This window comes from Armigeres subalbatus, chromosome 3 (assembly GCF_024139115.2).
Source record: "Armigeres subalbatus isolate Guangzhou_Male chromosome 3, GZ_Asu_2, whole genome shotgun sequence".
NCBI classification, from domain to species: Eukaryota; Metazoa; Arthropoda; class Insecta; order Diptera; family Culicidae; genus Armigeres; species Armigeres subalbatus.
Window position 1 is genome coordinate 279,684,818 of NC_085141.1, and position 19,436 is coordinate 279,704,253.

Consider the following 19,436-nt stretch of genomic DNA (forward strand, 5'->3'; position numbering starts at 1 on the left):
TCTAGACGATTGACGTCGCTAACCGCACGGCCACGAAGCCCACTAATAAAGCATTTGTAGTCTTACTCAATGCTTCCTCAAGATGTAAGTTCCAATTCAGCTTACTTTCAAGTCTAACTCCAATGATAACATCTTGAAAATCCAATTGTTTCAACATAGCATCCTTCATTGAACTGTGAGATGTGTTATTGAATGCTCCTGCAATATCAAGGAACGCTGCAAGTGAGATTTCTTTTGCTTCAAAAGATCTTTCCAACTTTGTAACTAGCTTGTGAAGCGCTGTTACTGAAGATTTTCCCTCCTGATACGCGAACTGATTTCCGCTTAGAGGAGTTTTCGTTAAATAGGATGATTTTATATGCTCATCTATTAGTTTTTCCATTATTTCTAGTATGATGGACGATAAGCTAATTGGTCTGAAGGATTTTGGGAATGATTTATCCTTCTTATTAGCTTTTGGGATAAATGTGACACGCACTCCCCTCCTTGCAGTCGTTATATAGCCTAATATTAAGCTTGATCGGAACATCTCAGTCCCTTCTGTAGTAGTACAGGAAAAATTCCGTCCCTATCTGGCGCCTTGAAGGGTGCAAAAGAATCAATCGCCCATTCTACTTTCTGTTCAGTAAATATTTCACTGGCCAGAGTACTAGCATCGCTCCTAGTGCAATTCATCCCAGTGACCTTATTCGGTTGCTGAATATCTCGCCTGGCTTCATTTACACTAGTTTGCGATACAGATACATTCTGGTCTTCATGTAAATTGATGATAGAACATGGGAAGTGTTTTTGCATCATTACTTCTAATGTTTCATAAGTTGTCTTGGTAAAAGAACCATCATCTTTTTTAATAGTCCCAAGACCATTTGTGTGATCCTTAGCAAGGACTTTGTGCAGTCTGGCAGCAACTGGAGTACTTTTAATATAGAGATATCCTTGGTCTTAGAAATCTTTCGAATGTTGCTTTCCATTATTTTTACCGAGAAGATCTCTAGACTCGACAACCTTAACAACCTTATAGAAATCGGGTTTCAATATCAATTTTCAATACCGCTTTTATCAGGCGGTAGGTGGGAAAAGGGTAGGGCCGACAAAGGTGTCCAAGCCGATGCCTTCGCTTTCCGTGGAGGAGGGACTATGGCCCAAGAGGCGATTGACTTCGCCCTGATGGCCAATGAGGAAAATACTGTGCCTAACCCGAAACGGCTCAGGCAGCAATCCGGAGAAAGCGCTCAGAGCCAGTGGCGTCGCGTAACCTCACTTTTTACCTGTGCACTGACCCAAAAAGTGAAAATTTTGATATTTGACAGCCCAAATCGAAAAGAAATTTATCAGAGTCGTTTATACTAATAAAAATCTAGTAATTGTAGGCATTTCCGCACACCAATTCCTTAAATTTAAACTCAGTGCACAGGTAGATTGAGGTTAGGGAAACGCCACTGCTCAGAACCCAACCAAACGACTCACGACCATAAAGGCCAAACGTCGTCTGAACGGAGCAGATTGGGGTGCAGAATATCCCGAAGGGTGTCGACCCGAGAAGGCGACTTCTCGGGCCTCAGCCCAAAAAGACGAAAGGCACCAACCAGACGCAAGCCGCCGGGCCGCAAGAGAGTACCAAAGGACAGAGGCGAGGATTTGTTGGTGAAAATTGACAAGGATAAGTTCGCCGAAGTCCTTAAATTGATGCGGGTGGCCGAATAGCTTTCGGCGCTGGGTCAGGACGTACGAAGCGTCAGACGCACCAAGACCGGTGAAATGATCCTGGTTCTGAAACGCAAAGCGTAAGCTAGTATGACGGACTATAGGAAGCAGGCCCAAGAAGTTTTGGGTGACGGCGCCGAGGTGAAGTCGTTGGGGGCGGAATTAAATCTCCAGTGCAAGCAACAACGCGTTGTAAAACGGCTGAGTTATTGGCTCGTACTTCCTGACCTCTTTTCGTGACGGTCCTAATTCTAAAACTTTGGAATGAACTTCTATCTTACCCAAGGACGTAATTCTACGTCAAAAAGTTGAAATGCATCATCAGGATCGGTGCCCCGCAATTGGGGCTTATTAAAAGAAATTTATCATGGGTTGTAGCTCCCAGAATCAGTTCATTATCTTAACAGCTACCGAAAAACGTCTCTCACTGTATGCTACCTATCGAGAGTGTATACAGACATGATAAATAGGAGATTTTCTCATTCTCCTTTGGATCAAGCCCTGGTTAGGGCCCAGACCGTAGCATCCTGTTTTGTCGTTGTGGAGAGGAAGGGAACAAGGCGCAGGAATGCGATAAGGCACCAAAGTACCTCATTTGCGCCAGAAAATAGCAAGCCTGTAACCAAGTTAAAGGTGGACCTTTGTGTCCAATCGGAGGACGATTTGCGGCCCCTCCGCAGACTGCGTGGTTGGCGAAGTGCAGCCATGGACCGAGCTGAATGGAGAAGCCTTTATGTGCAGCACAGGCCACTCCGGCCTTAGTCTGATAATAAATAATTGTGTCAAATCGGAGAGACAAACAAGAAGAAGCCGTGCAGATAACACAACTGAATCTTAACCGCTGTGCATCTGCCCAGCAGATGCCGCCCTCCTTTTCGACCCGTAGAACGTCCCTGTCGATAACGAGTCTAGAATGGCGAATATTTGCACGCTGGAAGGTATCCGATTCAATAGGTAGAACATTCTAGAGTGAGCGGATCTAATCCGTTCAGCTCATTCAAAAGGGTCAGCTCCTTAGATCAGCTCTTCAGTTCTTTAATGCTACATATGAGGAGCAGCAAGAGAGCGAGTTTTGACAACCTGTGTGGAGGAGCCAACGCGTGAAAAAGTGACGTATACGCCATTTTCCAAAAATGGTGTTAGCGAGTAATACTGATCAAGTTCTTTAACAGAAAAATGGAAAACATGTAGATTGTAATTTGGCGCATACGTCACTTTGTCAGATTACGGCAGATAGGGAGCCTTTACCCCCCGAGCAGTCACCGGATAGGTTGGCCAGGACTATCGAGGTACTTTTCCCGTCCCGTCCCACGTGTCCCTGGCCTCATGCACCGTGCGGCGTTTTGGGTGCGGCCGAAATAGTGACACCGATGACGAACAAAGTTACTAGCGTTGGCTAATTCCCTGACATAGAACGATGTTCCAGGGCCTGATGAAGTTGTGAACACCACTCTCAAGGCGGCAATAATAGCGAACCCGAACATGTTCAGGCTAGCTATGCAGAGATGCCTCGATAAGTGTAGTTTTCCCGATAGATGGAGAAGGCACAAGTTGGTTCTGTACCAAAGGCCGGGAAGCCGCCGGGCATCCCCTCGGCGTACAGACCAATCTGTATAATTACACGACGGACAAGTTGCTGGGGAGTATCATCCTCAACAGACTGACTCCGTACTCAGAGGGTACAGACGACCTGCCAAGCAATCAGTTCGGTTTTCAAAAGGATAAGTCCACGTTGGACGCTATCAAATCAGTGGTAAAGACCGTTGAGCTTGCGATCCAACGAAAAAGACGAGTTATTCGATACTACGCGTTAGTGACACTTGATGTGAAGAACGCATTCAACAGTGCAGGCTGCGATGCCATCTCCCTCTCGTTATACCAGCTAAGCCGGCCAGTAAACCTGTACCGGATTTTGGAAAGCTATTTCATGAACCGAGTACTATTATACGAGAACGATGCCGTTCAGAGAAGCGTTCCTATTACTACTGGTGTTCCGCAAGGTTCAATACTGGGCCCGGAATACGACGGGGTTCTGAAACTAAAGTTTCCTCCTGGTGTCAAGATCGTCGGCTTCGCCGATGACGTAACCTTAGGGGTCTACGGGGAGTCAATTGCTGAGGTAGAACTGACAGCAGCACATGCGATCAGCATGAGAGGAATGCTTCGAGCTACGTGGCACCAGAGGAGCCCGCGAACGCATCAGGGTGACTTCGGTTGACAGATCGATGGCAGCGCGAGCGGGATAACTCCTCGAAAGGGAGGTGGGCCCACCGGCTGCAACTTATCATATCAAGCTGGTTTGGGAGACTTGATGGGGAAATTCATTTCCATCTGACACAATTCCTATCAGGCCATGGCTGTCCGTATGTCCTCGTTTCAACGTCGAAAGAAAAGCTATGCTAGACGTTTGCGGCCAGGACACAAGCCCGGATACCCTTCATGGGAAATTCTTCGAAAACTATTCGGAATGTTTATATAAAAAGATTTTCAGAAATTCTTCGACATTCCTGTAATGGCTCGAATCTTCCTCGATCCTCCAGCTAGATTCGTCAGTCGCATACCGTCGGAGCTTAGCACGATGTTGCGGAACAGGAGCGGAACCTGATCTGAACGATCCACTATGGAAGTTGGGTGGAGAATCTCCCGATGGGAGAATGCTGAACTCGACGGGAGTCTCGTCACCGGAACCCCTCCAATCGACGGATATACTGACGCCATCTTCAGAGGCATCCGAATTGTTCAGCTCCATTTGAGTAATTAAAAGACACTTGACTAACCGTGTTCAAATATCACTCAAAACTTTTTTTTCAAAAAAAAGTTTTTAATCAAACTCATTTGTACACTACAATTCCCAATTATTGGATTAAAAAAAAATGAAAAAAAAAACGAGTGATATTTAAAATTTTATGTAAATTAAAGTAGATCGATAAATTAAAGAAATCCATCCGCGAAAAAAAAGCTAATGTATATAGAATATATTATAGATGTTGATCTAATAATCTATTTAACCATCGAACAAAAACATAATTACTCACCCATAGCTTATCATCGATCGAAAACGCCTCATACAGCTCAACGATGTTTGAGTGTTTAATCTCCGAAAGAATATCGATTTCCACCATATGATCACTCAAATTCTCCTCATCCTCTAAAGTGCACATTTTTGCCGCCGCATACTGATTGGTTTCCTTATTCTGAGCTTTATACACTTTACCAAATGCACCATCCCCCAATTCACCAATCATATCCCAGAAATCATTTGGATCAGTATCCATCCGTATGTTGTTGAAGATGCGTTTCTTCTTGGCCTCTCCACCGCCAAGGTGGAAGACCTTCTTCAGGTTGTTTAGGAAAGACATGTTGCGTGGCTGTTGTTTTGATCTCACCTTCAAAATAAATTCATTGACTCACTCACACTAAAGCTCCCCCCGTTCACGCTATGGGCACTGTTATTCTCTGCTTTTTTCCGGTGAGACACCTTCCTATACCGCACTGGCAATTATATTACAATTTTGCTCTCGCTCTCTCACTCGTATTCTTTTTCACATTTGCTTCTCGACTACTTCGCACACTATAACAGCTCACTAATTCCCTTACAACTTCCAACTTTTGCTGTTATTGTTATTTTGCTGGCGCTTTTTGCTTCACTTCTCAAATCGAGATTTCAACTTGCATTTTACTTCACATTTTGCTTCTATACACATTCAGGAAATCTGACTATTCAATTCATGCTTCATAAACATTCCGCACTGGTTTTTGTAAGCTTCTTTCTTCTCCGCTTGCATATATTCTTTCTCATGCACTGATAACTGGGACACTGCTTTTGCGTTGCACTACTCGAATTGACAGCAGCCGAACGGTGTTGGAGCAAAACAGGCTTCAATTGAGAAATGAAGAAAAATCACTCAACAGGAACCCATCGTGATAGAATAACCGGAGCACAAAATATGCCCACACAGCACTGTAGAAGAGGAAACGGTTATGCGGTTTCCTTCGACACTTCACTTCACTGCCGCCACCTGGGAAGCTTCCACCACTAGGTAGCGAAGAAATGCTTGCATCTGATGATTTTCATCCACTTGGCTAACTGCACTGATTGCCGTCGTTACGCGGTGTGATGGCGATTGGCGTTCCGTAGTAGCTGTGTCGACGACCGTACGGAGAAAGAAGGGTGCCATTTTCTCTCGAACGCGATCAGCGGCTCCACTACCGGGTGGAACGATTGTGGCCTCGCAGAATCCGGTGACAATTCCGGAAGCTTCGGTTTGCCACCTGATATGATTGCGTCTGTTGTCTATGGGGATGGGATGTTGTCGAAAACAATTTGTTCTAATTAGAAAATTGTCGAAGAAACTGTGGATTGGCTAAATTTTCCCGCGTTAGCCCATGCTTGCATTTAGGCTTCTGTCTGAAAAGAAAAAATAAATTTAAAAGCATTACTTTTTGTGGAACACATTAGCATTAAATGTATTAAGATTTTCACATAATTTAGTATACGCTATAAGTTTAGATCATTGTATGAAAGTAGTATCAATTCTGCTTGTTACATATATTGATTTAGGAGACAGTTTGAAAGTTTCAGATATATGTAGAATCATCGTCATAATTTATGGAAAATGAATCCCATCCATTCTTTTACCTTTAGATAATGCTATAGTGATGCAAGGCCATTCATTAGTGATATTCACAATCTTTACATTATTACGAAGAAGCTTCCGAAAACCGTGAGTTAATTTGTCAAAAAAAGTGGAAATCAGCATGTTTTTCTAATCCTATTAGAGTGAAATAATGAAAAGTGCACAGTGAGAAATGAGTAATCAGAAGTGAGAGGTGAGATGTGATAAGTGAGAAGTGAGAGGTGTAAAGTGAAATAATAAAAAAAATGTGAGATATGAGAAATCAGAAATTTCTATTGTTAATCTGACGTAACAATGTTTGTACAGTGCTGAAATTTAAGTCGATTGTTCAGCTTAAATAAGCAAAATAATCAATGCCTTATTGTTTCACAACAAGAAACAAAAAGAGCCTTACTTTTGCACATACGACCTATTCTCAAAGCACTATAGAATAATTCTCACTACGCACTCACATTCTCTAATCATTTCTTACTACTCACTTCGAAGATCTTACTTCTCATAGTGAGAAATGAGATGGTCGAAGTAGTGAATAGTGAGTGAAATAATGAAAAGTGCGCAGTGAGAAATGAGTAATCAGAAGTGAGAGGTGAGATGTGATAAGTGAGAAGTGAGAGGTGTAAAATGAAATAATAAAAAAAAATGTGAGATATGAGAAATCAGAAATTTCCATTAGGAAGTAAGAAGCGAGAATTGAGAAGGAAGACAGAAAGAAGAAGGGAGAGAGAAGACAAAAAAACACTGATTTATCCACCTAGCTGTGAAGTGAGATGTGATAAGCAGGCATTGTAATATCATCTGAGCACAGGATAGTATCTTTGCTTATGCAAAGATATTATCCCTAATCAAAGAGCACTCTGAAAAGATATTATCATTTGAGCATTCAATGATGATCCAGATAGCCAGCGTATTTCGGGGTTTGTTCACGTTGCGAGGGCGTTGCTACAACATAAACAGTGAAAAAATGTTTCTCCATGGCGAACATTGCACTTTGTTTACTGAGCAGATCGATATCCCTGGATATCATCAGTATCTTTGCTCAGAAGATCGAATGATGGGATAAAATGCAATGCCTGGTGATAAGTGAGAATTGAAAGGTGTAAAATAAATAGTGAGTAATGAAAAAATAGTGAGATACGGGAAATGAGAAATTTCAATTGGGAAGTGAGAAGCGAGATTTGAGTAGAAAGACAGAAAGAAGAAGGAAACAGAAGGAAAAAGAAAGAGGAAGATAGAAGTGAAAAGAAAATTGAAGAATGAAAACGAGAGAACATCGAAGAGGAAAGAGGATTGAGTAATGAAGACAAAAAAGGATGATCGAAGAATGAGAAAAGGAGACGAAAAGGAGAGAAGAAAACAGAAAGAAATAAGAGCGAAATAGTAAAAGGAAGAAGAAAGGAAAAATAATCATTTTCTCTCTTCTTGATTTTCATTTCTCACTTCACAATTCCAACGTCTAACTTCTCACTTCTCACTATACACCAACCACAGAGAGTGACGATGACACGATGAGTGAAAACGATGACGCAGAGTGAGAGAATAATTTCGGTGAGAGTTGGGACAACACAAATTTGTGCCACTTAGTGCAATATTCTTGGAAACGATATTGTTTGATGCTTGCAGAAATACTTTGGAGAACTAACATATTTCGCTTTCAAAAGTGAAGACGTAGTTATTTCACTTAGAGAGGGGCGGGGTGTTAGTAAAGTGTGGCGCTCCATGAGAAAAGTATAACATAGATGGAAGCGGAATTGGATATGATTAATTTTTGCTTGGTGTAATTAAGGGATCTCTTCCAAACCCTTGTTTTATAGAATTGTGCATTGGAAAGTGTTATGCAATGAAATTGTATGAAGACTTTCGTTCGGCCGTGAACCATTAGTTTTAGATAGCAAAATAACTTCATCTAAGGAAACGGTTGAACCATAAGGGTGGATCAGTATTTCGACGTCGAACAAACGAAAATCCATTATCAGAGCAGGAGTCTTTTAGCATGATGCTAACATTAAGAAAAAATAGGACTGAAATGGAATTAATGGAACTTTATATGAGTTCAATGTTTTCTGTTCTTGTTCCGATTTTAGAACCTTAACGTTCACCAAAATTGATGATGAAAAATGTATTTAGAAATCGTCAGTAATAAGCGACAGGTGGGGAAAAATGATACACGCACAAGCTTCTGAATTTGCTCACCAACATGCTAAAAGCATAGCATAGCATAGTTACGGTGTACTTCGTAGATTGGACACTAGTTATACTCAAGTTTTTCTTTTGAAATCCTTATCCAGATTGCAATCAGAAATCAAGGTGGGTGTGGTCCTTGATTTCAATCTAGGATAACAATCACAAAAGTATGAGGATTACTACTCCTGGCCACGCCCATCTTCACCGTAACTTGGGAGGGGAAGGAAGTGTTGATGTAGTACTTACTTAACGAGAGGCCCCCGACTCAGCGACACCCTCATAAGCACCACGGAGTTGGATATTGGAGAAGGTATTCGTTGGGTCAGGATTTGCCTGTAGCTGACAATATGACCATGGTAGATCTTACACCGTAACACACCACGCAAAGGTGTCTACCCAGCGTTACGGGCGTTTGCCCACCGACATGCTAAAAGCCAGCAAAAACAAAAATATCTCATAATTATCTCATTACACACAAATAGTAATGATAATTTCGTTTACCTTTAGCAATGTTTACTTCCATTCTTTTCGATTCACCGTTTCCGTTTCACAGTCAAAAAAGCAATAAATTGCACTAAAATATCATAAAAAACATCAGGTTTTGCTATTGCAAAATGTGATATTTTTATGATACAGTGAACTCTCTCTAACTCGAGGTTCTGTAACTCGATATTTCCCTTACTCGATGAAATTTAAAGTCCCTTGAATCTAGCAATTCAGGGTTGTAAAGATTCGGCAGCACTGGATAAAGGTGATGTTTTTTTATTTCATTTTTTTTTATTTGCTTCCTTCCTTGAAATCGATCTCACATTCCCAAGGAGGGAGATGAGTAAACAACAGTACTCACATCACCCAGTGCGCCACGAATATGAATTTCACCACAGCAAAAAGTACACATTCACCCAGCAAATGACAAAAAATCACCATGCGTTCAAATGGGCCACTCACATTCATGCGGTTACGCACGAACTGAGCAGCCTGTCAGAGCGACTTATGTTGGGTTAAATGCTAAATTGAATGGTTGGTGCTGGAATGATTATTTATTTATTTATTATTTCACGACGGCGGCGATGAGATTGACTGGAGAATATGCTGAGATCCATGTATTTCACTGCATTGACTTTGACATACAACCCTGTCTAGCATGCTGCGTTCCCTCTGTTAGTCGATATCTCCCTTACTCGATATTCTCTAAGTCGAACTAATTTTGCAATGCATTTTCACCTTGCTAGCTCGATGTTGTCAGAAATAGTTGCATACACGAAGCTAGAAGTGAAAAGTGATAAGCGAAACGTGAGAAATGAGAAATAAGAAGTAAGAAGTGAGAAATGATAAGTAAGAAGTGAAAAGTTAGAAGCGAGAAGTGTGAAATTCAAAGTGAGGAGTGAGAAATGAGAAAGGTAAAATTCGGAGTGCGAAGTGAGTAGTGAGAAGTGAAAAGTAATATGTAAAAAGTGAAAAGTAAGAAGTGAAAAGTTATAAATTAGAAGTGATAAGTGAGAAATGACAAGTCAGAAGTGAGATATAAGAAATTATAAGTGAGAAGTGAAAAATAAATAGAGCGAAGTGAGAAATGCGAAGTAAGAAGTGAGAAGTGGAGATTTAGAAATTAGAAGTGAGAAGAGAGAAATGAGAAGTTAGAAGTGAGAAGAGAGAAATGAGAAGTTAGAAGTGCGAAGTAAATAGCGAGAATTTAAAAGTAATAAGTGAAAAGTGAGTAGTGAAAAGTTAGAAGTGAAAAGTGATAACTGAGAAATGAGAAATCAGAAGTGAGATATAGAAAGTTATAAGTGAGAAGAGAGTAGTAAGATATAAGAAGGGCGAAAATGAAAAATAAGAAAAGAGTAGTGCGAGGTTATAAGTGTGAAATGTGAGAAGTCAGAAGCTTAGGGTGAGAAGAGAGTAGTGGGAAGAGGGAGGTGAGTAGCGAGAAACGAAGAGGAAAGTAAGAAGTAAGTAGAGAAAAGTGAGAAATCAGAATTGATAAGTGAGTTGTGAGAAGGGAGTAGGAAGAAGTGTGAACCGGGGAACAAGAAGTTAAAACGAGATTCTCTTTCCTCCTTTTTCTTTCTGTCTTATATATTTCCACTCACTTCTCACTACTCAACACCTCGCTTCTTACTTCCCAATTATCATCTCTTATTTCTCACTACTTGTTTCTGTTCATGTCACTACTCACATCCTACTTCTCACTTCGCAACTATCACTTCTCACTTTTCATTACTGACTTCATGACATGTTACTGCACAAGTCTCACTACTCAGTACTAACTTTCGTTTTTCAGTACTCACTTCTCACTACTCTGTACTTCTTTCGAACATCGCATTTCTCAGTTCTCGCTGTTCACTATTCACTTCGAGCATCGCACTTCTCACTTCACTTAATAAGGAAACAAAGTTAAACTACTCGGCCAAATATAAATGTGTTTCCTATCTCGATACCTGCCTAACTCGATGGTCCCTTCAATATCGAGTAAGGGAGAGTTCACTGTATTTTGGTGCAAATTTCTGTTATTTTCGTGTGTTCTTTTGTCACTTATTTCAAACAAAATCATATCATATTTTGTTAACAATATCACAGTTTATACTCGGATTCTATCTAAACTCATTAAGGAACACGGTGTGTTTATTTCATCATTTATCTCTTTGTGCCTGACAAATGCATTCGCTGCAGACTAGAAACACATAGAGATGCCTCACCACTCCTAACTGCGACGAGGAAGAGAAAAAAATAGCGATAATCGAAACACACGTTCTCCAGTATTTTTGAGGAGTGCAAGTGACACACATATTTCGATTACTCTGAGGAGTTCTCAGTTCTCAGTTCTTCCTGCTTACTTTTCGCCTATCATTCTTCAATTCTAATTTCTCGCTTCTCATTGTTCACTACTTACTTCTCCCTCGTTATTTTTGTACTTCAATTTTTCACTTCTCGTTTCTATCTTTCCGGTGTTGTTTTCAACCTCAAAATTTTTGTATTTTGAATTGAAAAAGGTACCCTGATCTTTTTTGCCTTTCTCGTACAACTAAGTTGTACCGAAAGGCTATCATTTCACTCCAAATTCGAACTTTTGATATAAGTCCCGGAGACCCATAGTGTTATATACCATTCGACTCAGCTCGATGAGCTGAACAAATGTCTGTCTGTTCGTGTGTGCGTGTGTGTGTGTATGTGTGTGCGTGTGTGTGTGCACAAAATGCCATAAAAAACATTAGCCAAATTTTCAGATAGAAACTCTTAACCGATTTTCTTGCAACAAGTTGCATCCGACAGAGACTAAAACGCTGTTGATCACTATTGAATTTCATAATAATTGCAAATTGCAAAAAATAGATAATATTAAAATAGTGATGAGACATAGTCACATAGAACAATAATGTGTTATGAAAAATGCCTTGCATCTATGACTTGCTGGCTTGCTCCCATTAAGATTTTCATCGTTCTATAAAGATGCTCGTGTTGCACGCATTTAGGCGTATATGCTCTTCGTTCAGTTTCATAGTACTATGAAATTGTCCGAAAGTCAAAATTCGAACATAGGAAATTCGAGAAACTTTTGGCAGCGCCATCTGTCGTCTACTAGTGTAAATTTTCTATCATAACATTAGACGGTGTAACTGTTTTGCCTTTCTTGTACATCATCGAGGTGTAAGCGTAAATGTTACATTTATTACCTTTTTGCGCGAGAAAGGCGCCATCACCGCTTGGTGGATTAATCTGGGTTTTATTTTCATTGAGAGAAGTCGCACGACACTTACATAAAAAGCTCCCAATACACGCAAAGTCAACAACGATGTAGATTGCAATAACAATGACACTTTCTTCATTTGATGCGGCATCGAAGGCAACTAAATAAAACACACACACACACATTAAGGCTCAAGACTCCGTAACTCTGTTTTGAAAATTAATGACGTTATTGCTTGTTAGTATTGGTGAGGCAACTAGTACGAAAAAGTGACGAAAATTTGAGGTGGGTGGAAATGGGGTGGTGAAAGCTTGTCAGCTGCTACATAATGTTGCCAGATGCAACAAAATGTTTATTTTTGAGCATTTATGAAATATTTATTATATGGAAACTTATTTTAAAATTCTTCATACACCACTGGGCTTTCAACATACAGTGTTGGGGAAAGTACAGTAAAACACTTTGATTCTCCGAATATTTACATTTATCCGGTAAAATTTTGTGCACCGAGCACACTGAGACAGTTTCCCAAATTAATGTAAGACGAAATTATGTATTTTTTATTCTTCATCCGCAGACTGTTTGTTTGCTGCTGCGTGAGTCTCCTGCCATCCATCCACACTTTCTTGTGCGCAGTCCAAATAGAACAGAATCGAGTTGAATTAGGCTGTGGCACACAGCCTTGAAAGAGTGCTAGCCACAGATACTGATTTATTAGTTCTAATCTGTAAAATGAGTAAGGAATAATGAAATGTATATTTGCCACCAAAACCGATTATACGTTGAGAAATAATTCTACGAAACCATTGATTGTGGGGGAGAAAATAGTAAAAGTATGTGTTGTCGTCTGCTTGGTCGTGGCTGCTGTTGCCGTGGTTTTGTATTTTTTTTGACTGCATGGTAGGATGAATGGTACGGTAAAATTAAATGTCAACCATTCTCCACCCTGCCAACAGAAGCTTGCATAATCTTTTCTTTTTTTTTTGTTGATTTGATTAATTCGACAAACCGCAATAATTATTTGATTAAATAAATCTGGCAACGATGAAATGATGATTATTTTCTTGTAAATGCATAAAGTTGTTTGCGTGTCGACTAGCATATTCGATGTATTGTTTTGATATTTCTAAGTTGCTTTGCCGTGATTTTGAGCGCACTATTTCACCTATATGCGGTAGTGAATTTGGGTGTTCCGAATTTTGCAACATTCACAATACGGCCGTCAAATTTGTCTCTCACTTCATTTTTTTTAAAGCAGTTTTCTTTGGTTTTTCGACATGAAGTGAAGAAATTGGTGTTCAACATCAAAGACAAAAGTGAAAGTTAGGTAGTGAATTATGTTAAGTTGTGATAAAATCAAGAAAACGGCGAGAAAAGAACAAGTGAAAAACTGAGTGCATGTTCAAAATAAGTGAATGGGTGTGTTTCGATCGTTCGGAGTTGGTGTGTGTACAATTAGTATACGAAAATTTGTCTAGGAAAAAAGCAGTTTTAGGCGCTTTTCAGTTAATTAATTAATAATTAATTAGCTAGGTGAGTGAAAAATTCTTATGAAAATAACATGAATATACGTTGACAGAGGGGTCATTCCATACCAAGTGACCGAACGACTTGTAATCGACTTACACCGATTTCTATCAAATTTTGTGGATTTGTATATCTATGAGAAATATGTAAAAATCCAAATTTATTTGAAGATTGGACAACCCCTCGGCAAATGCGAGCACCCCCCGTTTTTGACGATTTGTAAAAACCATATTTTTGAACGACTCATATCTCGGACAGTTTTAAAGCTACAAATAACTTCTTATTATGCATTTTGAAGAAAATTCTTCAAGCTTTTTGAGAAAAATATCGATTTTCAGTAGAAGTGTTGCCATCTGTATTGTTTTTGCGTTTTAAGTATAAAATTGTATTTTTCTGCCAATGAGTATATTTTTATTTGGAAAATAACACCAGCATCGTGTTCTCCAGAGAATTTTGCATAAGAAACACTCGAAACCCCAAGGTATTATGAGCCGTTCTCGAGTTATAGAGTTTTGAATGTTATATGATTCATATGGAACTTATCAATCACATAAGATTTTGTTATGCATACCTAACCTTTACCCTTTTTGCTAGAGTGTTTTTATGGAATTGCCAAGAATTCAAAGATATTGTTTTCTTAAAAGAAATTGTAAAACATGTAACTTTGAATAGAAAATAATGTACTTGGCAACGTAGTCACTATGGAAGAAATAGCTTTTCTGTATTGTTGTAAAGCCTACTATTAAATTTTTACTCACATAGGTACTATAGTATTTTACCTGCTATGGAAAGATTTTTGTTTTAATTTTATAAATCATTAATTAATTTCAAAAGCTTTCGGCTCATATGCTGTTAAGCGTTACGGAGCCGAAATCTTTTTTATACTGTTTTATTCTTACAAAATAACGTTAAATTAAGTGAACCGAAAAGAAAGACTCGTGTTTCAATCATAGAAACAAATATTTTCTTAAAAACAGCAAAAGAAAGACATACGAGAGGCAATTACGACAGAAGAAACGATATGATTATCTAAAACCCTGATTAATTCACCTTGCGGGAATGGTGCATTTCTCGTGCATTTTGAAAATAGTAATTTGACCATATGTTTCGAGCCCATAGTCCAATCAAATTCAAATAGGAAACAATGGGACAGGATTTCCCGCAAAATGCAACATGTTGTGAGCAAATCGGTTAAGGGCAAGTGCCTAAAAAGTGGGAGAAACTTTTCTGCGCACACACACAAACATCACCTCAATTTGTCGAGCTGAGGCGATTGATATACAACACTATGGGTCCCCGGGCCTTCTATAAAAAGTTTGTTTTCGTAGCGAACATATAGCCTTTCAGTACGCTTAGTGTACGAGAATGGAAAAATAAAGTAGCTCATAAGGAAGTAGACTTTCACTATGTTATTGTGGAAAAATAGTGTATGAAAAGGCAAATCATTATGTAAATGATACTTGTACGTACAGAAGGAGAGGGTAAGTGATTTGTGACTATTTGTGACAAGTGGGTGGTAAGAGGGTTGAAAATGGCAAAGAACGTTGGATGCTATTTTCAAACGAATTTTGTAATTATACACAAGGCAGAAGAAAAGCTTATTGTGAATACTAGTCGACCAGAGGAGAATTATCCACGAAAAGTTTTTATCTTACTACCACGGCAATTAAACCCACACTTCACAGCACGCAAATGTGATTTGACGACAGCCATGAGCTCTCAGTAACTCACCAAGGAATCGAAAATTGTCAACTTTGTATGTATATTACCAAAATATGAAAATAGTAGACCAAAAACAAACATCATAAAAATGGTCTTCTTTGAGATAATGATTTTATGTTCTGTATTTTGAAAATAAATGGTTAATATTTGCTATTCATTTTTTTTGTATTCATTGCATTTTAACTCCTAGAGAATTCAGATTTTCCTAAACCATGTGAGATATTGCGCTAAAAGTTGACCCTAAGAATGCCAAAAAACTTTGCAGAAGAAGGATCCTTGCTGGAACGACGACCAAAGTTAATCACTTAAATAAAGCTTAAAAAAAATGTTTATTCTGCCAGCACTGCCAAACTACGTTTACCAATCATTCAACTGAGCGTTATTTCAAAATTTTTAATCTTCTAGGGCTGAGAAACAAATTGTAGTTATTCGGATTAAAAATTAAGGAAGATTCCGGAAAGAGAAATGATTTTGCCGTCTAACAACCACAGTTCGCCAGATAGTGCTGCCAGAAACATTGATTCTTTGCATATGATTTCAAAAATCAATCTTCGAAGCGTTGTAATATTTCCAGCAATGCTTATTCTTCAGCCAACTCTTTCGGCATCTTTCAGACTATATGGTAACGTATTGAGTCAGATGATTGAATTAACGATAACATAAAGCCTCTAGGAGCAAAAATGCAAAAAAAAAATCCATACTGATCTTCATATAAATTTCAATCGCGATGCGGAAAGTGGGGGAGCAACCAATCAAGCTGTGTATGTGTCAATGTAAATGTGTGTATGTTCGGAAATTAGTAAAAATATTCAATGTTCACAGTGAAAAAAGGACTTTTCATTTTTAAAATCCTGTATCTCAAGATCGGAACATAGTACCTCGGGGTTTCAAGCGTTTCCAAGGTAAAAATGGCCAAAGAACACGTTGGTGAGGTCATTTTTAAATCAAAATATACTCATTGGGTAAAAATGCATTTTTCGAGCAAAACTTAAAAATTGTTCATTTGGCAACACTGCACATCAAAAAAATATTTTTTTATAAATTCCTTGAAAAATCTTCTTTCGAATGGTTACCTTAGATTGATTATAGGCCTCACAGTTCCAGAGATATTAACAAATCAAAATGATGGGCTTCATACATTTGTCCGAAAAGGGGGATGGTCGTATTGATCGTGGGGAGGTCCAATCACTACGAAATTTTGGATTTAGGGGTATAACCCATACATAAACAATTGGTCAAAATTTCATTCTATTCTAAGAAAGTCGATTGCACGTTTGCATTTTTTCTCGGTCACTTCATATGGAATGACCCAGGTAAGTTTGTGAATAGCAGTGAAATATTGAATTTTGGCTAAAATTGTATTAGTATTAGTGCGAATGAGAACAAAATCATCTTCATCATCAAATTGATTACGGTTTATAGAGCCTTAACTTCAATCAAGTAGTAGAAAAATAAATGGTTGTAGTAGGGTAATGAGAGAGCGGACTCACTTGCCAGGGTGGGCGCTATGGATCGTCCTCAATGAGTTTTTTACAATTGTCCGACAGCAGGTCTTGCTCAGTTGGAAACGTAAGTGGGATGAAGGAGATTTGGGAAAATGGTTACATTCCATACTTACACAGGTATCGAAGAAACCTTGGTTCAAGGGGTTGGACCTTAGCCGAGACTTTATCAAGGTAATGTGTCGGCTAATGTCCAATCACTATTCACTAAAACGCGCATTCCTATCGAATAGAACTAGCAGACAGCAATCGCTGTAGATGCGGTGCAGGTCTGGGAATGTCCCGAATACGGAGTTGCCAGGTCCGATTTATGTTCATCCCTCCGGGCCCAAGGAAAATCAGACAAGGAAAACATTAGAGACGTACTGTGTAACCTTGACTTGGACTACATGATTCAGCTTGTACACAAGTTCATGAAAAGGATCAATGTCTTCGTCTAACCCCTCTGTTAGCTTCCGAACAGCTATCTACTTTGCTTCCCCTTCCCCTCCGCTCGGAAAATACGTATTTTTGTATCTTTACAGTTCGTCCAAAGTCCACGCTGCGTTAATCAGCCATGAAAACCTTACAACAACGCTGTTTAAAAACAACACTCCCTAGGCCCTATCATATCCTCTTTTTTTTTCTTATGTACTCCTTAACCTCTGCCAAGCCGCGAGTTTTTCGGATCGATAATTGAACAGAAGTCTCTTGATTTGATTTTAGACGCGCTGCAGCATATTCACTCGCACAAAACCCTGATGCCACCGATTTGTTGCATCTAATCTTTTTTGCATTTCCTTGCAATTCAGATTAAGAGAAAAATAAATTCGTGCATTATTGTATTATAACATTGGTGGAAACTATTCAGATCCACTATTCGAACATATGTTCGCATCATCTATGATGTTATTCGAAGATAAGCGATCAGATGAAGTAAGCAAACAGTACCTAGTCTTGGCTTTTCCAAACAAAACAGCATTTCCGAGTTTAGGATAAGAATGAACCGAATCAAGTTGCCACACGGAAGAAATAAACTACCCAATAGTGAGTTCAATTCACCCAACCACGAACATCCGTACGGGAAGCCAAAATTGAGTAAGTAGGGTCGAAGTAGTTTGCCTTTACTCCCATGTTAAAAAAGTACCCAACGGAAAATTTATCTACCCAAATGTAAGTTTAATTCACTCAATCTCGACCTCAGGTAATAAAACTCAAAATTGGCTTCCCGTATTGAACTGGCGTCGTTGGATTATTTGGCTCTTTTGTTTTTGACAACAAAAGAAAGAGTGGATGAAAGAGAAGAGAAAAAATAACTCAAAAGTAAGTTTAAAAATACTCAATTTAGGGTACTTTTTTTCTTCTGTGCAGAATTCCAATAAATTTCAAATCAATAAACAATGAACTTCAAACGGTTACAGGTCACAGGGTTGTTGAGAAAATAATCCATAAATTGCAAAAAAAGCAACAATGATAAACCTAAACACTTCTATAAATGGGTTCGGATGTTTTCTTTTTGTGATGATGTTTTTTCATTATTTCTGTGAGCTTATTTTTCTACCCCACAAAGTGCAATAACGTGATGTTTATTGTGTTTATTTTCGTTTCTTCAGTCCCGCCACGGAAAACGCTAATAGCGCACCGGGTGTATTAGCAACAGTACCACAACAACTTCGTGTTCCTCCTTTGGTTAGCGATAAATGAGAGAAACGTTACTTTATTCAAATGCTCGACGTCTGCCGTGTGGTCCCTAATTAGCGCGCTTAACTCACGATGATGACGACCAGCTACGAGGAAGTAGGGATCAATCGTGTCTGCTGCTAGTGTTCGCTGACAATACGTTGGAAGAGGGAATCGGATTTGCTACTCTGTTTCATCGAACATATGGGATTTATCAGTTCGAAAAAGAAGAAAAAGTTATCCTAATAGCTGACACTTTTACGTAACTGTCATGTTGGAACAACACGAAAATTTCGCAACGCAGGCGGAAAATTCTAGGCAACAGACGTAGTTGAATGACGACGAACGGTGCGCGTACGATTTCAGAATAATTATCACTCATGTGATAAGTTGTTTGTCATTACTGAACGACGACGCCCGATCAAGAAATGGCCCAGTTGATGTGTTGTATTACATCTCAATGTTTGTTTAGTCACCATCACCTACTAATCACAAATCAATCGCACCAGCTTAGCTGGTGGTGGACTCCAGTTGGGCTTTCACCTACATACTAACTTAACTGCCCCGTTTTGCAGCACAGCACTCTTCCATATGGCGGCTATACGGTGGCAATTGTTAGGATTTTGTAAGTTTGAGCAGGTATCTGAACATACGTGATTATTTTATCTAATTGTGAGGAGAGCTCTCGGATATTTTTAAACCGAGGAGGCATTCGTAATCGCTTCTGCGATCAGAGCAGCATTCGCAGAATAAATTAAAGCGAATTACATTCCGACAGAAGGTTTTAAGTAAGTTGTCATCGTTTGTGAAGTGTAA

The 19,436-nt window shown here is 39.2% G+C and overlaps 1 protein-coding gene across 9 annotated transcripts in view; it reads right to left on the minus strand.

The window, feature by feature from the left end:
- LOC134224596 (serine/threonine-protein kinase 10) overlaps positions 1-19,436 on the minus strand; it is a 155,787-nt gene that overhangs the window by 75,036 nt on the left and 61,315 nt on the right. For 8 of the 9 annotated variants that reach the window (XM_062704008.1, XM_062704001.1, XM_062704004.1 and 5 more), the window contains one exon: positions 4,740-6,112. In XM_062704008.1, the coding sequence (XP_062559992.1) occupies positions 4,740-5,063 (324 nt within the window). In that variant the 5' untranslated portion in view covers positions 5,064-6,112. The remainder of the gene's footprint in view (positions 1-4,739; positions 6,113-19,436) is intronic. The other variant, XM_062704006.1, reaches the window with a different exon arrangement.